Here is a 20,875-nt window from a genome sequence, read left to right on the forward strand (position 1 = left end):
TTGTTTGTTTGTTTTTGTTTTCTTTTTTGAGACAGGGTTTCCCTGGCTGCACTGGAACTTGCTCTGTAGACCAGGGTGGCCTCAAACTTGTAGAGATCTACCTGCCTCTGCCTCCCAAGTGCTGGGATTAAAGGGATGCACCACCACCTCCTGGTGAGCCACCATTTCTACCAAAATATTTCTTGAGATTCTATGTGAAGCAGAATGTTCTGTGTTTGAATAATTTTAGAAAATGCTGTGTAATGTATTTATGACACCCATAAACATACAGAAGAGGCTTAGAAGGCAGGCAGGACCTTCAAGGTTGAAATCCTGTTAAAATCAAGGCCATTAAGTGTTTCAGAATGGTTAGTCCTGAATACAGATGAGCATTGGATCCTTCTTAAGATATGATGAGAAACAGTTTATGAGGATGAAGTCTCATCATAATTCTTCCTGGAGTAGATGTTTATGGTTGGTCATGATACCTGTCATAAAATGTGCACTAAATGCTAGTAAAAGTGTGTTTTTTTTTTTAAGTAACATTTAAGTAGAACCAGTAAAACACTACCTTTTGTAGGACTTTTTCAATAAAAGGCAAATGTCTTAAATGGAAGTTTCTTAACTAAATATGTTAACAATATTCTATAATAGTAAAAGTTAGATATTTAGGAGTAGAGAAAACGGGCTTGAAGGAGCTATTAGAAAACTTTGCACAGTAATTTTAAGATTTAAAAGAGTTATACCACCCTATTGAAAACGATACTATCACCTGTGAGGGTAGATGCATCTGATGGTCTTCATATCATCACCACTTTATGAACTACACAGTGAAGTATAGACCCAACTCAGGTATACATAAAGAAACGGGGTACCTGCACTTCCTTTCTCATAGCACTCTCCGTGTCCCTGAGAGCTGTGCTTGGATGTGAAGTAACTACAGACATTGGACTCTGAGGCCAGCTCACAGTGTAGAGTGGGGTGAAGAACATGCTCATCCAATCTGAGTTAGCCCTCAAACTGGCTCCAACAATCAGACAAGTGTCTTTCTGCTGGCTGCACCATGTCATGTCTGCTTTCCACGGGGCACACCCTTGCTTCCCTGTCTCAAACACAGGGCATAGCTGACAAAGCCACATTTCTGGAAGTAGCACATTGTATGACAATAAAATAAAATAAAATAAAATAAAATAAAATACAGGAAAGGACATGGCTGCTCCTAGGTATGATGGAGGAGGAGAGTTATAGTAGTTAAGAGGGAAAGTATAGCAGAGACAGGGGTACCTAGGAAATCCTAAGCTGGACCATGTGATGAGGAGGGGAGAGGGAACAGGAGCTGCTGACCAAGAGGAGCAGCCTGCACCAAGAGACTGGCATAGCCAAAATGGCTGAGTTATATAGGGTCAGAGGAGCTGGGGGGAGGGCAGCTCAGTCTCTGGGATGGAAAAGTTTATGGTAGAGGGCAGGGTGTGCCGTTCAACTCAGTAACAGGCAGAGACTGAGGGATGCAGGGAGGGCCTGGCAGCCAGGTCTGTTTTGAAATGTTAATAGACACATCAGTTAGCCATTTGTTCCAGGTTTAAGCCCTAACATATATAACATTGATCCAACAGTACCTGTAGGAATATTTGCAATTTTTCTGCACTTCTAAAATATGCAACAAGCATCACTTGTAGTTGCAGAAAGTATGGAATTTTGTGGGGACACAGGGAGAAGGTGTGGGATTCAGTTGCCACTGGGTAACTTTTCCCATGGTTCCTGGATTTTGTCTCTCCATGACTCTTTCTATGTCACTTCTTGTACAGGATCCTGAAGTGCCACCTTTGAGGCAGGCACAGTACCAGTCTTGCTTTTTCTTTCTTGTTTGTTTTGGTATTTCCTTTCCTGGGGTGGTAGGAAGTTGGTAGAGGGGGTAAGAAGAGAAAGTTTTTACAGGGACACTGGGTGGATACCTAAAGAACATCAATGCACTCTGGTCCAGCAGCAGGGCTGCTTGTATTTGTCATTAGGATTTCCAGGATTTCTTTTTTATTGAAGATAAATTTCCAGTAACTGTTTATATAAAAATGGAAGTTTTAACAACATACTGGAAGGTGTGGCATGCTATTTTTTTATTCTTGACTGTCTTGTGATTTGAGTATGTCAGCCAATGATTTGATGACCTGTTTTAAACTCATAAGACTTTAACACACACACACACACACACACACACACACACACACACACACACACACACACACACAATACAGCCAATGGATAGAACCAGGGAACAGTAGAAAGAAAATCAATCAAATCAACTTAATGCAAATTCACATTGTCTCAGCCTGTCTGTCTGTCTGTCTGTCTGTCTGTCTGTCTGTCTGTCTCCCTTCAAGGGAGAGACACTAGATGGCTGAGCGTAGGGGAAAAGCAGTTCCCCAAGAGTTTGACTTTTGTCCCATGACCTCTCTTGAGGACACTCTAACAAGAGGGCCCAGTACCAAAATGACTTTTTAAGCAGCCAAAAGCAGTTTTGAAATGTCTGAAACCAAACAAGGGGGATCTAGTTATTCCCTTCCTCCCCTCTACCTTCCCTCTTTGTCTTTCCTTCCTCTCTCCCCATCCTCCCTCTTTTTCTTCCCTTCTTCTCTCCCCTCCTTCTCTTCCTCCTTCCCAGATTGTTAAATTATACCATTCAGTTCTGGAGCCTACTGGTAAACAATCGCTGCTCTGGTTCCTTCTGTTGAACGAGCATGGCCTTGCTTTTGCCTTCCAATGCTGACAATGTGGGTAAAATATGAAATGCTTGTAAAATTATAGAAAAGATTCCCAGAGAAGGTTATGAACAGGCAAGCCATTCACTCCCTGTTTATATTTTTGAAATTGTCAATCTTACTTTTGCATAATAGTGGAAGTGAAAACATCATTGAACAAAGGGACCAGCAGGAAGAGGAAGGGGGAAGGGAACACCAAAGTCAGGGCCTTTTGTTCCCAGAGGAAGGAACTAGAGACCTGGAGAAATTGGACTTTGCAAGGATTAATTCACAAACTTGTTGGGGCTAAGGAATTAAAAATAACTGTGAAAATTTGCAGTTAATGCCAGTACTTGGGAAAAAGACAAGCAGAACTCTGTGAATTTGAGGCCAGCCTGGTCTACATAATGAGTTACAGGACAGCTGTGGCTACACAGTAAAACCTTGTTTAAAAACAAAATTCAAACAAAAAAGTGAGAGAGAGGGAAAGAGAGAATTGGGTAAAGAATTAGATAAAAAAGGAGATGCAACATGAGTAAATAAAAGTGGGAAGTGGCTGCATTGAAAACCAAGCCCCCTGTGATAAGAATTCCCTAGTGAAGTCATGGCTAGGGGACCTAGCATCTGAGTTTCTGCCACTCCCTGTGGTCTCTTAACATGGCTGTCAGAGGCTACTTCAGAGTCTGTGACTTTCCCCCCTTTCTCTTCCTGCTACTCTCTTTGTTCCTCCCAAATTGTTTGACTTTCACTGTGTATGTGAATATGTGCACGAGTTTGTGCATATACATAAAATCTAGATTTTACACACTGAGAGAAAACATGTAGTATCTGTCCCCCAATCCTCTCTTATTCCCCCTCCCTTTTAGTTTTTTTTCTCTACACATAATCTTATCTAATTTCATAGCACACATTTAAAAATTTACAGTGCATATCCCATGTGTGAGAGCAAATGAATATTTGTCTTTCTGGGTATCTAGTTTATTTCACTTAACACAAATCTCCTATAGCACTCCTCCTCCACATAGTCCTCTTCATTCTCCCCTCCTTTTTTGAAATAGGGTCCTTGCTCTTAAGTGTTGAAATTGCAGGTATAACCCAAGAAGCTTGGGCTTCAGAGAAATGAAATAAAAACCACACTGTATTTCCATTTCACTCCACTCAGAATGAAAACTATCTAGAAAACAAATGCTACCGAGTATCTGGGCAACAGAGAAACCCTGATATAAATGAACTCTTTCTCCTGTTCTTTTTTCTATGTTTAATTTTTGGCTTCTTTATAGATTCTAGACACTAAGCTTTTGTCGGATGATGAGGCACGACGTTTAAGTATAGTTTTGTGAAGGACTCGTTTACTGCTAATAAGAGGGAGACAGTAATTTATCAAAATGGCTCATTTTTCCAAAAGTAAAAGGAAAGACACATGGTAGCCAGCCTGGCTTAGTTTCTAAGAATTGGTGCCTGATCTTATTGACAGTAGATGGTGTATGTTATGTATTAGATAATATGGCATATATTATAAGAAATAAAATAGTAAACTCCAAATGTAATTGAGACATGGCACTGATTACAAATTCTTCAATGGCTTCTCCTCATTTTTTCTTTTTCTTTTGTTTTTGATAGACAAAGAAAAGAATCTGTATGGTGGCCCAACCCTGCTTGATCTGGCTGAGGTTCTCTCCTTTAACTGTGGCTGTCCCCTCCCTCAGTTCGAAGTGTTCCCTCCTGCCTCAGCCTCACCTGTGCTGTTGGATACTTTTGGCTTGTTAACGCATTCCATCCTTAGAACTCAATTTCTCCCAACAGCCTCCTCCTCTTCTTTCCCCAGATGTAATTACCTAATGCAGCAGCTGGTTATTTCCTTTCTTTTCTTCCATGTGCTTCACAAGAGGTGTGCCCTGTCTCTAGTTAATTCCTTGTGGCACCTGCTAGCCCACCTGACACAGAAGGTGTTTAATAAATATTGGTAGAATGAGTTACATGTGACAACAGATGCCAAATAATTTGTGTATGTTAAATATCTGACATGCATCACATAATAGAAACAGCTCTATAATCTTTCCTTTTTTTTCACTCCCTCTGGCGCTTTGTCATTTATCTTATCAAATGTCTACACTGCATTGGACATGAAATATAGAGCATGAGGGGCCAGCCAGCCGAGGAGCCCTTCATTCAGTAGAGCTGTGTATCCATTGATGAGCTTAGGCATTATCTGTGGGTTGTTTAAAAATTCTTTAAAGTTCTCTGTTTGGCCTAAATGCATATTATGAAGGCTTTTATCTGATGCAGTCTTTTAGGAGACCTGAAATAATTTAACTCTTCATGCTATTAGAAGCAACTGAAGGATGTTAGTTAGAGTGATTTTAATGTTTGGTTGCTTTTATTCTTAGCAAATATTGGTGTTCCCATATAGTCTCTTTAAGGTGGTCTCTAATGCCTCTTTGTATTAATTTGGAAAAAAATGAAAAAGAGATTAGGAAGAGACATATCTGCTGAAATTGCAGCTCTACTACTCACCTTGCTGGAACATTGAGCAGGTCAACCTTCCAGCTTCAGTTTTCTTGTCTGTAAAGTACTTTATAACAATGACAAAGTATTCAAATCCATTTACAGTGTTGAAAATGACAGGGACTCTCTCTGGTGATGGGGAGGAAAGTTGCTTTGTCTTTTAAGGGGCAGCATGTCTGAAGACACTGTTTGCACAGTGAGGATGCTGGTGGTAGCTGTTGCTATGATACTGACTTCTGGCAGGTAGAGAGCAAGAATGCCAGTAGCATCTTGAAATGCACACACTGTGTGTAATGGGACATCTATCTCCAAGCCTAGCAGTCCTCCTGCCTGAGAGTCTGCTCCTGGGCTGAGAAGCTGGCTCAGAGCCAAGTGGTTATCTAGCCCCACAGTCACTGCTGATAAGCCAAGTGCAGTTGTGTTGGCAGGGTGAGACTCCAGAAGTTGTTGTGGTTAGAACAAGAAAAGAAACTCTCTGAGCAGAACTTAAGATTTCACTGATGACTGGCTCCTGCTACGTGAGTGAGTGTGTGTGTGTGTGTGTGTGTGTGTGTGTGTGTGTGTGTATGTTATGTATGGTGTGGTGTGTGTGTGTGTGTGTGTGTGTGTGTGTGTGTGTGTGTGCGCGTGTTTTATGGTGTGTGGTGTATGTGATGTTCATGTGTAGTGTGGTGTGTGGGTGTGTGTGTACGAGTGTGTTTCCACACATGTAATGCTCTGGGAAGACATAAGTCCTGTGGCAGGAGGGTAGTGGGGAAAGGCATGTGAAAGGACTGTTTGTGGGTCTTACCTGACACAATGCTCTTTTTTAGGGTTCTTAATGACCAGAAGGCATGGTGTAATTTTGAGAACTTTGAGAAACAAATTCCTAATCCAAGCTGGCCTTAGTAGAACATGCCTGAGATGCTGAGACAGAGGGAGTACTGTTAAGTTCCATGTCAGTCTGTACTATATAATGAGTTCCAGATCAGCCTGGACCCCAGAGTGAGATGCTGCCACAGTAACTACAACCACCACTGAACGACCCTGTAACCCCAACAAAAACCTAACAAATCACCTAAAACCCAGAGTTTAAGTAGTCCAAACTACTATTAGTTTTTGGCATGGTGCTGGCACCTTTCCTGCTTATTGACCTTAATCCCTACAGAAAACAATTTGAATAGGACTCTGGGTTTGTGTAAGTGGCATCTTTCAGTGTGTGTTCCTTTCCCTCTGTCTTCCTTAGTATACTGTTTGAGATTCACAGTGTGTTTAGCCATCAGTCATTGCTAGCACTGGGCAGGACTCCACTGCATGCACAGACAATGAGTCTATTCTCTTAACAATGGCCACTGGGGTTGTTTCTAGGTTGGGGTCCCTGTGAATTGTTAGCTTATGCAATCCAGAGTGTCTTCTGATACATGTCAGGAGATCCTTTTATTTTCACATACATAAGAGCAGAGCTTCTTGTCTACAGGATGTGTGAATGGTCTAAAGTTAAAAACTAAGCATGTTCAGAGAACAGATAACATACACAGTGGCACTGGTTCCACAGATTGTTTTTCTAAGACATATTCTCAGGATGTCAATAGCTACTTCTGGAAAGAGTTTCACTGTGAAGTGTGTGCACCTAGTTACTGAACACCAACTATGTTCAAGAAGAATTTGTTACCCGCAGGATTCCTAAGAAATGTAAAACACAACCAGGCTTTATGGATCCTTATACACGAGAACTACTCAACTGTGTTCATGTTTCTGCAACAAAATTTAAAACACACAGGTATATATCTTGGAGGTCTAGTGAATTGAAACATCATTTGCAAAATGCTGGAAAGGAAGAAGCAAAAATGTAAGGTGTAAAGTAGATTATAAGTCAGTCGTCTCTGTGTAACTAAAACCTTGAAACTATTCCATGCTGCCTTAAATAGCTTCTGTGCATTGGGAGCTATCTGAAATGTGCACATAAACGCTGTCCCAGCATTGGTCTGCCTTCTCTCCAGCATTTGAATGCAACTGCTGAAGAAACAGAACTGTATCTTTAGAGTAAGGGCATAGGGTTTGCATGATAAAGTTTAAATTGCACAGATGGCCACCTGTTACCAGAACATGGGACAATGATCCTTTGGTTCTCTTCCATATTTTAGACTTCAGAAAGCAGTTATTATAGTATATGTTATTATAAGGTAAAACAATGCAGTTTGATTTTGAAGATGATCAATCAATGATACAAACTGTAGTTACTGTCACCAAAGATCAACAATAAACAACACAGGGGCTTTGCTGAGGGCCGATGATGAAGATCAAGAATTGTTTCCCAGTGTTCTGAGTTCCCAGCATGCTGCCAAATTTTCTTCATTTTTAAGTATGCTGGCCCCCTAGAAGGGTACATAAGAGCAGACCACACTATAGAGTGTGGGATTTACTAAACAGGCTTCCTTTGCTTTTCTGTTTTCCCCAAACACTAAAAACACGAATATGTTCCTTAGAGAATCACCCTTCTTCAGAATTCTGCATCTTCTTGCTCTATGACAATCTTCTCAAAGCAAAGAGGAAAGCTGCTAGACAAGATAATAGTTCTGTAAAATATTGTGACTAATCTAACAGTTTTGAAAAGAAGAAATAACTTGGTTTTGTTGTTGTTAATTGGTGCACTAAAAAATGGTGTGTTTCAGTGCTTTGATAATCAATTAACACCTTGAATAACTTTCAAGTTCTCCTCCCTATTTATTTACAAAGTCCTCTGACTTAGAGGCTTTCCACCTGAGATTCTTCTAAGATAGATGTTTCTTACCCATTATGGGTTTCACCTCTCAATAAAATATCCCAACAGATTGCAGAATAAAAAGCAACATGGCAACTCCAGCTATGGTGTTTCTTACTCCAGAAATGGGACCATTCAAGCAGGAAGGTCATGGCTACCTTGTTTCTTCAGGTCTGACTCTTAGAGAACCTTGGTGGGGGGGTGTAAACAGGACTTCAAATGCAGTCGAGGAGCAGGTATGACAGTGTTGGCAAGTCTCTGAAGGGTAGGCAGATGATCGGTGTTCTCGACAGGGCTTTTCAGAACAAGGCAGTTGCTCTCAGAAAGTCCAGTCTATTAGACTCCATTGCAAAGGCCAAGAACAGCTTCAAGTCAGGCATGTAGTAATTGCATTTTCTACATTATTTAATTCAGGAGACCAGTTAAGAGCCCTTAATCATTATTGATTTATATCAAGGAAAATTAAATGAAGATGTTCCTTCTGTCTATACAAGTAATTAGAACCTTACCCAGGGATCAGAACAGTTTACTGGACTCAAACCAATAAAACCAAATTCCTTCAAAACAAAAATAAACATCCTGTATTCATTACAGGTAGGAACTAAAGATATTTAGATTTTTTTTTCTTTTTTTTTTACTTTCTTCTTGTGGTGATACTCAGGAATGTGGTCACCACTGATATCTTCAGTTGCCCACAATACATACACGGAGAAATTAAATAGTCTTTTTAGTTAATTAATTAATTAACTGATTAATCAGTTAATTAATTAATTAATTTGGTTTTTCGGACAAGGTTTCTCTGTGGCTTTGGAGGCTGTCCTGGAATTAGCTCTTGTAGACTAGGCTGGTCTCAAACTCACAGAGATCCACCTGCCTCTGCCTCCGAGTGCTGGGATTAAATACAGTGTTACATTTAAAGAACCTTGCTTGATCTACTTCTGAAGGAAACTGAAGTAGAACTAAGTTACATTTACAGGTGGAGTTGCAATCTAGATAGCTATCTACAAAGCACACTGCATGCCAGACATTGTAACTTTTCTTCTTCCTCTAACTCCAGCAATTTTGGACATACTAGGTATCCACAACTAACACAACAGGGGCAGCATGCAGTCTGGAGCAGCAGTGGCAGCTCCAAAAGCTTGCTGACTGAAACACCAGGCCTTGGTTTTCAAAAGCTATTTTCTATATTTATTTTACTTATTGATTAAATTAACTACTGTGTGTAAAGTTTAGTGATAAGTATGACTTTATGGAGTAGACCAGCTATTGAGTAGCAAATAAGCAAGTACAAAATTGCCTTTGGACCTAAAAACACTGTGTCAAAATTATACAACACAGCCAAAAATAGATATATAATAAAGTTATATTTACTCAATGTGGGAACCATTTTCATTGCTTAACTTTCCAGTCCTGAGTACTTAACACAGCAGACACTTAATAGGCTGGCCATAGCAGAGCATACCTGTAAGTCCAACACACTGGAGGCTGAGGCAGGAGGATCCTAAGTGTAAGGCCAGTTTATACAGTGAGACACTGTCTCAAAACAAAAGCCACATAAACTCCAAGGGGCACCTGAAGTTGAGCATGTTTGCTACGGAGAAAGGTCATTAAATCAAGGTCTTTATTTGTACAGTTGTGGACACAACTTTGATTTCTAAAGTTTTTCATTATGAGACAGGGGTTCTACTGAATTTAAGTTGTCTTTAAATGTGGTGTGTATACACATGCAAGAATTACATAGTTAAAAAACAAAAGGACAAATCTAGCCAGGCTTGGTAGCACAGGACTGTAACTCCACTTAATGTGAGAATTTGAGATAGGAGGATAGAAAGTTCAAGATCAGTTTGGGCAACTTAAGTAAAAACAATGAAATAAACAATAACAACAACAAAGACTAGGACTATAGATCAGGGATAGGTGTACTTAAGTTAGCATGTGCAAAGCACCATCATCATCATTAAACATCGTCATCATCATTTACTGGCTTGGAGCCTTCCATACCCCTATCCATATATTACTTGACATTATTCTTCAAGGGAATTCTGTGGTCAAGTTGGAGGCCACCAGTTTTATTATGAAAACATGTCTATTAAACACAAATAGTCTTCTAGCTGCTGGGGTTTAACCATTTGGCACAAATCTCTGCTTTAAAATGTTCATTTCCTCATTTAATATTGTGTACTAAATAACATAATTCTTTTAGGTCAGTGTTCTATGCATTTGACTGTTTTACGTGCCTGTATGTCTATGCACCCTTTGGGTGCCTGGTGTCCAAGAAGGGCCGGAAGAGGACATTGGCTCCCTTAGCCTGGAGTTGCAGATTGTCTTAGGCTATCACATGGGTATTGGGAACTGATTCAGGGTCCTCTGGAAGAGGAACAAGTGCTCTTAAACTCTGAGCCATCTCTCCAGCCCCTAAGTTAGTGTTTTTAAAGAATAAACTAACATTAGAGAAGTTTGTTCATACTTAGAAAACTAATGGGCTTTATACTGCCTCAGCTTAGGGAAATTGGAAGGTGGACATAAATTTTACTAATTAACTATTTGGATTTTGAGTTCAAAATCTGATGTTAAAGAGTTTTGAAAGTGATGTTAAAAAAAATACCCAAACAAACAAACAAAAAATACCAGCTGTGTATGGTGGTGATACATGTAATTGAGAGGCTGGGACAAATGGATCAAGGATTCAAGGTCAGCCTAAGCTACATAGAGGCTTTGTCTCAAAATCAGACAGACTACATATAGCTTGGCTTCTATGTAGAGCACACATAAATTTATCTTTTAAATACTCAACCTTTAAAGTCATCTGTTTTCAAATATCAACCTTTTGGGTACCTAGGGATGTAAAGTCACAGTACATAAGAATAAAAACCCACAGTTAAGAAGGCCCAAAGCTGGACTTCGGAAAGTTCATTAACACAGCCATGGTGCTTCCTTGCCAGGTTCAGAGTCCAGCTTAGACCCTGGCCAGTAATTTATAAGCTAGAACACCAAATTCAAGGTAAAGAAAGGCTTTAGTGATCTGACCCACAGTGCCACAAATAAACCGAAATTCCAGTCTCCAGAGAGCTAATTAAGGACTACATTTAAATTATTCCGGTCTTTCAGAGCCCCCACCCCCACTTCGAGTTCAGAATGTGGTTGAAAGGTGTGACCCCAGACATTTTTGTTTTCCCTCAAGGGAAATAAATACTCAGCTGCGGGAGAGACTCCCAGAAACACCGCCACACAAAGTTGTAAGCTCCATCTGGATAAAGTTCTTTGGTGTCCTCTTGTTAGTCACTCTTGGAAGACTGACATCTGAGGCTGTTGTCACTTTAAACCCATTGCCACGCCTGGCACAGCATGGGGAGGAGTATGCCCAAGGAGAACTTGTTGAATGCAATTCCATCTACAGGCTGGGTGAACTCAAGCGCTCTTCCCATCTGCCAAAGGCTTTGGTGTTGCTAATTTTGTTCTTAGAAAGCTTTCACACCAATAAATCTGTTCCTTAGGGTGTATCTGAAAATGCCTCTGGAAGTTAAAAAAGATATACGTGCCCTCTTAGGAGTGGTGTGGTGCAGTTCTTGACAGATGAAACGTGACAGGGACCTGTCTGCATTGTTCACAGGAAAGATCCATAGCCCGGAAGGGGAACCCTGACCTGCTAGCCGCGTTCCTTCCCTGGAACGTTCTCTGGTCACCCTTATCTCTTAAGTTCTCTAAATGCTGGCACTGAAGGCTGACTGCAGTGTTTGGGGACGGGCAGATGAAGGACAGGGAGACTGTCGGGGGGTGGGTGGGTGGGTGTGATGCTCTGCACAACAGCAACCTGGGGCCTGTGAGCCTGGTCCGGCTGCTAGCAGTCCCATCTGCAGCTTGCTAGCTTACTCTGGGGGCCCAGTCCCTGGGGACGCCTAAGGCTTCCTGCCTCCCTGCCCCCACCCTCCGAGGCTTCCCGGCAGGTCTGCAGAACACAGCCGGGAGGTTTCCCCAGCCTTCGGCCCGGGACTCCGGGCTCCTGTAGCCGCCCCGGAATGACCCTTGACAGCCGCCCGCTCTCCCTTCAAATGGAAACCCCATTCGCTCTTTCTCTTTCTCACTCACACACACATTCACACACAAACAAAAAAACCCAAGTCTGCCTCTCAGTTGCTACCCGCAATGACGTTTTCCCCTCGAGTCCCGCCCCTCTAGAGGCCTAGAATTTTTGGATTGGTCAACGGGCTGTGGTGACAAGGCCATGATTGGACGATCCGCGGATGACTGACAGCCGGGTGGCCGCCGCGCCCTCCCCCTCCCGGAGCGCGCCTGTGTGTGCGGTGTTATGCCGGACTAGAGGGAGGCGACTACGGCGCTGTGTTTATTGTCCCTTTCGGCCTGTGCTTCTGAGGACCGGGTCAGGCGCCACTTGGACGGCCTCTGAGGCAGTGGCGGCCTTCAAGGCGGTGGCGACCGCAGCGAGTACTCGGCGTCCTCGGTGGCGTGAGAAGCGGCGCCTCAGTCGGTCGCGTCGGGGCTCCGGCTCGCGCCTCCTAGCCAGCCCGCGCCGGCCCCTGCAGACCCTCGCCGCCTCTTCCTCATCCCCATCGCCCGCGTGGGCCTCGGGAGGCCGCGCCGCACCGCCAGCCCTTCCTCACCCTCGGCCGCGCGCTAGGCCCGGGCGCCGCGCTCGAGTTTGAGGGCGGCGGGCGGCGCGGCCTCCTCATCGGCTCAGGCCCGCGATGGGGCGCGGCTAGGAGCGCGGCGCGCAGCGGTCAGTGCAAGCGGCGGACCCTGCGGACCCGGAGCGCGAGCAGCCCCTGGCCTGCGCGGGAGGCGCTGCCATGGCCAAGTCCAGCCTCGCGGGTGCTGATGGGGCGCTGACCTGGGTGGTGAGTGCGGCGCGGGCGGGCGCATTGTTCGTGGGCCGCGGGAGATGCGGGAGGGGGCTAAGAGCACGGCGGGCGCCCTGTCGGGCGGCAGGCAGGGCCTAACCCTGCCTGCCTTTTCTCTTTGCTCCCCGCCTCCCCCGAGGCTCAGGCTGCTGGAGAATGCTAGCCTGAAACTTCAGGGTGCACACCAAGACGTGGGGGCCGGCGGTAACGCGTGCCTTCTGGCCAACCCTCCATAAGCACAGTGCCAGAAAATAGTGCACAACCTGGGCCCTGTACGTGTGCCAAATGCTACCGCTTCCGGCGGCCTGTCCCAAAGGAACATGAACTTGAATGGCCACTGAGGTTTGCACCTCCCGCAAACAGGGTATTTGGGATGACTTTGACAGCAGGTTAGAGACCGCAGCTGGTCCATCTGCCGGTGGGATTATTGAAAGAAGATCTTACTTACGTCAGCTTCGCCAGTACAACGTGTGGGGGCCGAGGCGAGGGCTGTCCCCAAGAGGTGAAAGGGTGCTTAAGCCTGAACTTGGAGGATTGCGGAGCTCAGTTCCCGGTGGGAGGTGGAAGTAGCAAGTGCAGAGGGAGCAGTTGGAGCAGGGTTCCCACGACAGATCGATAACTCCAGCATTTCACTTACTCAGCACTGAGTTCAGACCAGGGTCATTTCCCAAACAAAACACCGGACTAGCCAATTGAGAGGGGTAGCTAGGACAGAAAATTGACAGACTTTAGGGACTTTAACACACCTCTTCCTGAAGATCCACCCCAATTGCCCGCCTTTTGAATACACCAAGGAACTTTGTGTTGGTTGGCATTTTTGTTCCTTGTTCTCTTTGTTTGGTTGAGGTTTAGATGAGGCTTGAGTAGCAAGCAGTCTTGCCTGTTAATGAGTGTTGCTTGTAAAAAGGGTGTTCTTATGGACAGCAGGGAAACAATTTAACCATTTGCATTACTATGCCAAGGTACTTTGCAAAGTGACTTGCCAAGCTCTTCAGATCTCCAGAAATATATGCGCATTACTAGACAATGCAATATGAGAGTATGCATAGAGAAGAAAAGTTAGATAGTAAGTTAGTGGACATGTGTCCCTGGGAAGAATGATTGAAATTGCTGCCGCTTATGTCTGTGACTAAAACCGAACATCTGAAGATGGAGTGTGAGCATGTGCTGGTGTCATTTGTAATTGTGGAAGCACTGAGATCTGAGTGGGCTGGTCTGTGACTTGGTTCCACAATGGCAAATATTTTTATTTTATCATGTGTATGGGTGTTTTGTCTGCTTGTATGTCTGTGCACCATTTGCGTTCCTGGAGCCTAGGGAGGCCAGAAGAGGACATCAATATCCTGGACTGCAGCTACAGATGGTTGTAACCCAGGACCTGTGGAACCCAGGTCCTCTGGAAGAGAAGCTAGCTGTTATAATTACTGGGCCATTTCTCAAATTCTGCCACCATAGCAAATATTTTGTGCCACAGTTAGATTTTTTTTCCCCGCTTATGGTAGCAATATTTTAATTTGCTGTTAATAATTTTATACATAATTTAATGGAACACTTTTCCTTTTATCATCAATGGAAAACTTTAATTTTCATGAGAAATAGAGCAATCCTTGTATAGTTTCATTCAAAATTAGAAAAATCTATTTGAAATTAAAATAGACATTGATTAAATTTACTATAAGCAGATTATGAGAGTTGCAGTAAAATAAAAATTTGATCTTACAAAGTATATCTTGTTCCATTATTGAAAATACAACCATGTTAGAAGTCCTCTTTCAGGTTTGGTGCTTACTTTATGTTAGTAGTGTCTGTAACAAGCCTTATAGACTACTTTAATTTCTTGTGTGTGTATATATAAGAGGAGAGAGGAGAGTGTATACTCACCTACCTACCTAGGTGGGCTTTGAACTTGTGATCCTCCTTACTGTGCTCCATTCCTGGCGAGATCACACACTTAGTTGTCATATGGGGCCTGGGCCTGCCTGATTTTCTTCACTGGGGGAGGATACAGTGAGTTGATATGGGCTTTGATACAGATTTGGATCCTGTCTGCAATACATATTGTAGGTGAGACTCTTTCAGGCAACTTAGTCTTTCTGTCCCTATTTTGTTAAGCAATGCATTGAGAATTCAGAGATTGAATATAGCACAGTGCTGAATTAATGTTTGTTACCGGCAAAGTTTAAGGAAGTCATACTCTGGAATAATAGTTTACTGTTGATTTTACATGAAATGTTTTAGCTAGGAGAAAAATTGAATTTTCATTGTGGGAGTTTGGAGGCTATTGCAGTGGCATGTGTTCACATCAGTGAAGCTAGTCTTATGTGGCCACGTGTTTGTGGATAATATAAAAATGGAGTAAATCCAGCTATATTATGCTGGGCAAGAGGTTGTTGTACTGCCTTAGGTCAAGTGTGTGTTGGTATTAATTGTCTTGTGATAAAAGATTTACCTTTTGGGGTCAGAAACAACACAAGAGTGTGTTTTTTTTTGTTTGTTTGTTTTTGTTTTTGTTTTTCAAGACAGGGTTTCTCTGTGTAGCTTTAGGAGCCTATCCTGGCACTCGCTCTGGAGACCAGGCTGGCCTCGAACTCACTGAGATCCGCCTGCCTCTGCCTCCCAAGGGCTGGGATTAAAGGAGTGAGCCACCACCGCCCGGCTATAGTTTCTTTATAAATACGTAAAATATATAAAATATATGTTTGGTTGGAACCACTGACCTGCCCCTGCACAATCTGGAAAGCCCTAGTCTTATAAGACATTTTATTATAATGCCTTTGTTAATATATGATCTTGATAAATAGGTAAATAAAAGGCTAAAACAGCTAAACACCAGAGACTGAGGTTTTCCTGTCTTGTGATGCAGTAAGATGATGACCTAAGCAGTCTAATAATATCACATACATTTTTACTGTGAATTTTTAAAAAAAGTATATACATTTTATTGAGATTATTATACCATTTTTCTTTTCCCTTTCCTCCCTCCAAACTCTCCCATGTAGCACACCTTGTTCTATTTTCAAATTCATAGACTTTTTTTTCTTTGTTACATATATACATCTGTGCGTATTTCTAAATATATAAATGCAACCTGTTCAATCCATATATTGTTACTTGTATGTATATGTTTTCAGGACTGTTTGGTATTGGATAACCAGCTAGCTGATGTGTTCTTCCCTTGGGAAGTTTATTTCTAGCATCTCAGCATTCTTTTGTTGTCTGTAGATTTTTGTCTGGGGTTGAGGCTTTGGGAGTTTGTCCCCGTCCATGTTAGTTAACATGTCTATACATGTCAGCCTGTTGTGGTCATGTTTAGACAGCCTTGTTGGTGAGACCTCATGGAGATAGCTTCTGAGAGTCCTAGGAGACACAGTATCACAGCAAGCTTCCTGTTTGCCTGGCTCTTAACAATCTTTCTGCCTTCTCTCTCCTTCAGTGGTCCCAGAGCCTTAGGTTCAGGAGGTGTGTTACAGATGAATCAGTTGGGATTGAGCTCCACAACTCTGCATTTTTATCAGTTGTGGTTTTCTGTCTGTGGCTATTTCTTTTTCAAAATTACTACATTTATTGATTGATTGTGTATGTAAGGGCATGTGTATGTGTGCACATGCCACAGTGCATATGTGGAAGTCAGAGGACAGCCTTTGGGAGTTGGTTTTTTCCTTCTACCATGTGGGTCCTGGGATCAAACTTTTAACCATTGGGCAATCTTGCTGGCCCATATTATGGATATTACTAATTAAAGAAGCATCATTATATTTGAACAGGTTAAAATTTTGTTTTAAGAACTTTAGTGGGTTATTAATGCAAGTCTATATTCATAATCTGTGTGTCTTCTCCATTGTGGTTAGTTTCCTATAGTTCCCATACTTGGATGATCTTTACTGTTTCCTTTACATATTTATATTTAATTTCATCAGGAGTCTTTTTTTTTTTTTTTTTATGGCTGGGTTTCTTTGGCAGCATTGGCTGTCTTGGACTAGTTTAGAGTCTCATCACCAAACTTTTTTTTTCAGTTTATGGTCTTTTTAGTTTATGCTTTTAAAAAATTGAGCTTTTGTTAATTTGTCATAAAGCATAAGTGTTTTTAGGGGATGTTCATATATGATAATTCAGAGACCATGTATTTTCCTTGTTTATAGCCTTTGCAATGTTTAGGAAAGGTCTGGGTACATAATCCACCCTCAGTTATTGTTGATGTAATGAGTATTCATATACTACCTTCCTGTATCTATCATTAGTGCAACACTAGTAGATAGCAATGTTCCTCTCTCAATTCTCCAGTAGAGGTAACATCACAGTATTTAGAAGTACTTTTTGTAATCTGAGTAGAAGTAAGGTCACTTGTAGTCTCATGTCTGTTAAATACTTAGGTGCTGAGAGTTGTATTCTACTAAGTATGCCTTTAAAAGGAAGCCTCTTGTGTATCTTTCTAAAACCCTACTACAAATTGGACCCCCATTTTGTAGAAATGCTGTTATTCCCACTTGTTAAGAGGGAAACAGGAATAGAGAATGGGTCAGAAGCTGATAGGCATGTAGCAGAGACAGTTGTGAACTGTGCACTGGGCTACTTCTTACCATCAGTTTTCACCACAGCACAACCGCCTTCTAAAACAAGACTTTTTGTTTGAGACAATGTTTCTCTGTGTAACAACTCTGGCTGTCCTAGAACTTGCTTTGTAGACCAGGCTGGCCTCTGGTCATAGACACCCATCTGCCTCTGCCTCTGCCTCCTGAATGCTATGATTAAAGGAATGAACCACCATCACCTGGCATAAAACAACTTCTTATGTACCCTAATATGACCGGGACTGTGGGATATGCCTGTCACTTCTGTCTACTGACCTTTTTTCATTTTGACACAAATGTAAGGACTTTATCTTCTTTTCAGGGGTATGTGCCTAGCTAGTATAATAGTGTAATGGAAAAGTGTAGATTGTGACCTCAGATCACATGAGTACATAATTTGGCTTCTTTAAATGCTAGTTTTCTTCAGATCTCAGTTATCCCACATGCAGCAGGGAATCATAATGACAGTATCTACTAGGTGGAGCTTTTACATAAGTACAGAAATGTCCCGTATACCTCTCATCATGCTGGCACACAGCAGATGAGTGTACACACACATCTCTAACCCTGTGATAAGTGTCTTCATGTCTGTTGTCTTAGTGAAAGCTTGGTTTGTCCTTTGGTTTGAGTTTGTGTTCTTAAGGAAATGTGTAGATAGGAGTTTGCAGTGTCTGTTGAAATGAATTTCCTATGTTCGTCATGCCTTCATCAACAGTGTTAAAACTGGTAAAGCTGCTGAGCACATCTTCTTCTAGAGATAGAGGTAGTGTTGATAGCCAGGAGAAGGCCTTATCTCTCTGTTAGCCATTCTCTGCTCAGCTAAGGGGGTATGTACTTACATCTTTTTCTGGGCATAGGATCATTTATTAACTGAGGGGCCATTTCCTTCTCTCCCCATGCCTCCGGATTTTGATTTTCAGTGGCCTGACTTGTAATCTCTAGAGTTTCTGCTAATCTCCAGGAACTGAATGAGGCCTTTCTTGCAGAATTCTGTTAGAAAAGCTTATAGATGTTTTGTGGGAACCTCCTGTGTTGAGGTTTGTGAGCCACTGGATAGTGCTCAAACACTTGCTGAGAACGGGAACATAAAAGACAAGTTGACTGAAATGTTAATTTCTACTTTCTACTTTGCCAAGGCTGTCAGTGCATTTTTTGTGTATTTTGGTTTTACTTACTTTTATCCAGATAGTAAAGAGAAAGTTTCGGCTGCAGAAGTAATAGCTATGTATAAACAGTGCCTCTAGACAAACATTCGGTTTTATTCTAGTTTAATTACATTTCACATGCATCAGTTAATAAGTTTGTAACACTCTCTGTGAATTCATTATAGAGAATTAGAAAATGTATCAAAAGTAAAAATAAAATGACCCACATTTATACTTTCTATTGATAAGTTTTATTGGCATTCTGTTGGGTATGTATATCTATCTATCTATCTGTCCGTCTGTCTGTCTATCTATATATCTTCATATTCTCTGCTATGCATGTATATATTTGTATAATTTTTCTGACAAAATAGACTCTCATTCTTTTGTAACTTTGCTAAACAAACATTGTAGTTATTTGTTTTGTATGTGAATGTGTCTGTACTTTTATCTACACAAGTGGGTGCAGTGCCTAGGAGACTTAATTAGGGTATCATACCTCCTGGCATAAGAATTATAGGCAGTTATGAGATGGTTGTCAGGAGCTGGACCTGTAAGAACAGCGATTCCTCTTAACTACTGTGCTGTCTAGTCCTGGAACTTGCAATCTATCCCAGGCTGGCCTCAAATTTGTGACACCCATCCTGCTTCCGGTTTTCAAGTGCTGGGAATTCATGTGTATACCACCATGCTTAGCTTAATGCTGTAGTTTGATAAGTCACTAAGAAATTTAAAAATACTCAGTTATCTTAAATGTATATAAAGTCTATAGTGATAGCCATTTCAAGATTTATTATTTTGTTTCATTTATATGTATATTAGTGTATCTGAATGAATATTTACTACATATATGTGGCTGTCTGTAGCACAGTGAGTGGTTCTCAACCTTCCTAATGTTGTGAACCTTTAATACAGTTCCTCATATTGTAGGAACTCCCAACCATAAAATAATTTTTACTGTTATTTTATAACTGTAATTTTGCTATTGTTCTGAATTATAATATAAATATCTGATATGCAGTATATATGATATGCAACCATATTGAAAGGGTTTGTTGGATTCCCAAAGGGGTCATGACCCACAGATTGAGAATGGCTGCTATAGAGACTAGAAGATGATATCAGATTCCCTGAAGCTGCATTTTCAGGTGGTTATGAACCACTTGACATGGAAGGAATTTCGTCTTGGGTCCCTTTAAAGGGCAGCACATATTCTTATTTATTTATTTATTCATTTATTTATTTCAAATAGATTCTTCTCTCATACATCTTGACCACAGTTTCTCTTCCCTCCACTCCTCTCAGCTCTCCCCTACTGCCCTTACCACCCCCACGCCCCACCCCCTTCCGTTTCCTCTTCAGAAAAGAGCAGGCCTCCAAGAAACTGCAGCCAAACAGGATGATGAAATATGATACAATAAGACAAGTCAAAAGCCCTCTCATATCGAGGCTGGACAAGGCAACCCAATAGGAGGAAAAAAGTCCCAAATTGGGCAAAAGAGTCAGAGATTCCCCACTCCCACTGTTAAGAGTCCCACAAAAATACCAGTGTAACAGCCATAACATATATGGAGGGCCTGGTGCAGACCCATGCAGGCCCTGTGTTTGCTGCTTCAGTCTCTGAGCCCATTTGAGTCCTGCTTAGTTATTTTGATGGTCCATGTTCTCTGCAGAACATTTTTTTAACTGCTTAGTTCTCTCTCCCCCTTATAGACATGTTTAGATTTTTTTCTCTGTGATTAAGCATGGTTAATTTTTTCCCCCAATTCATCAATTTCTTCTAGGTTATTTAAGTATTGGCATATAATTTTGACTGTCTCTTAGAAAACCAGTCTGTGACATAGGTTGTGATGTCTTTTTTGTTCCAATTTCAGTCACATCTTTTTTGAAACAACTCAGTCTAGCTAAAGTATATTCATATCTTTGTGCTCAGTGCTGAAATATCTCATGGAAATAGGGAGAACAGATTTATTTTGGCTCATAGTTCCAGTATTCCAGTGTCCTGGTGGAGAAGGTGCAGTGACAGAAGCATGTAGAGGTTACTGTTCACATGGTGGTAGATCAGGAAGCAGAGTGAGGTAGGAGTTGGGTCCAGGTACCTTTCAAAGACACAACCTTAGTGAACAGTTTTCTCTTGCTAGGCCTCATCACATAAAGGTCCCACTGCCTTCCAAAACAACACTACCAAGCATTCAAACTTGAGACTGTGGGGGGCATTTCAGATTCAAACCATGGCAAAACCCCTGGTCTTAGATTCATGACCATCTCACAATGCAACACCTTCTAACATTTCTCAAAAGCCTAGTTGAGTCTCTAAGTAGACAAAAACCAATCTCTTTTGGACCCCTCA

The 20,875-nt window shown here is 41.8% G+C and overlaps 1 protein-coding gene across 1 annotated transcript in view; it reads left to right on the forward strand.

Moving 5' to 3' along the window:
• The first annotated feature begins 12,613 nt into the window (after positions 1-12,613).
• The window catches only part of Top2b (DNA topoisomerase II beta), a 61,942-nt gene continuing 53,680 nt past the window's right edge, over positions 12,614-20,875 (forward strand). The window contains exon 1 of the mRNA XM_027389382.2: positions 12,614-12,809. Coding sequence (XP_027245183.1) covers positions 12,762-12,809 — 48 coding nt within the window. The 5' untranslated portion in view covers positions 12,614-12,761. The remainder of the gene's footprint in view (positions 12,810-20,875) is intronic.

The sequence above is a fragment of the Cricetulus griseus genome, assembly GCF_003668045.3.
Source record: "Cricetulus griseus strain 17A/GY chromosome 1 unlocalized genomic scaffold, alternate assembly CriGri-PICRH-1.0 chr1_1, whole genome shotgun sequence".
In the NCBI taxonomy this organism is placed as follows: Eukaryota; Metazoa; Chordata; class Mammalia; order Rodentia; family Cricetidae; genus Cricetulus; species Cricetulus griseus.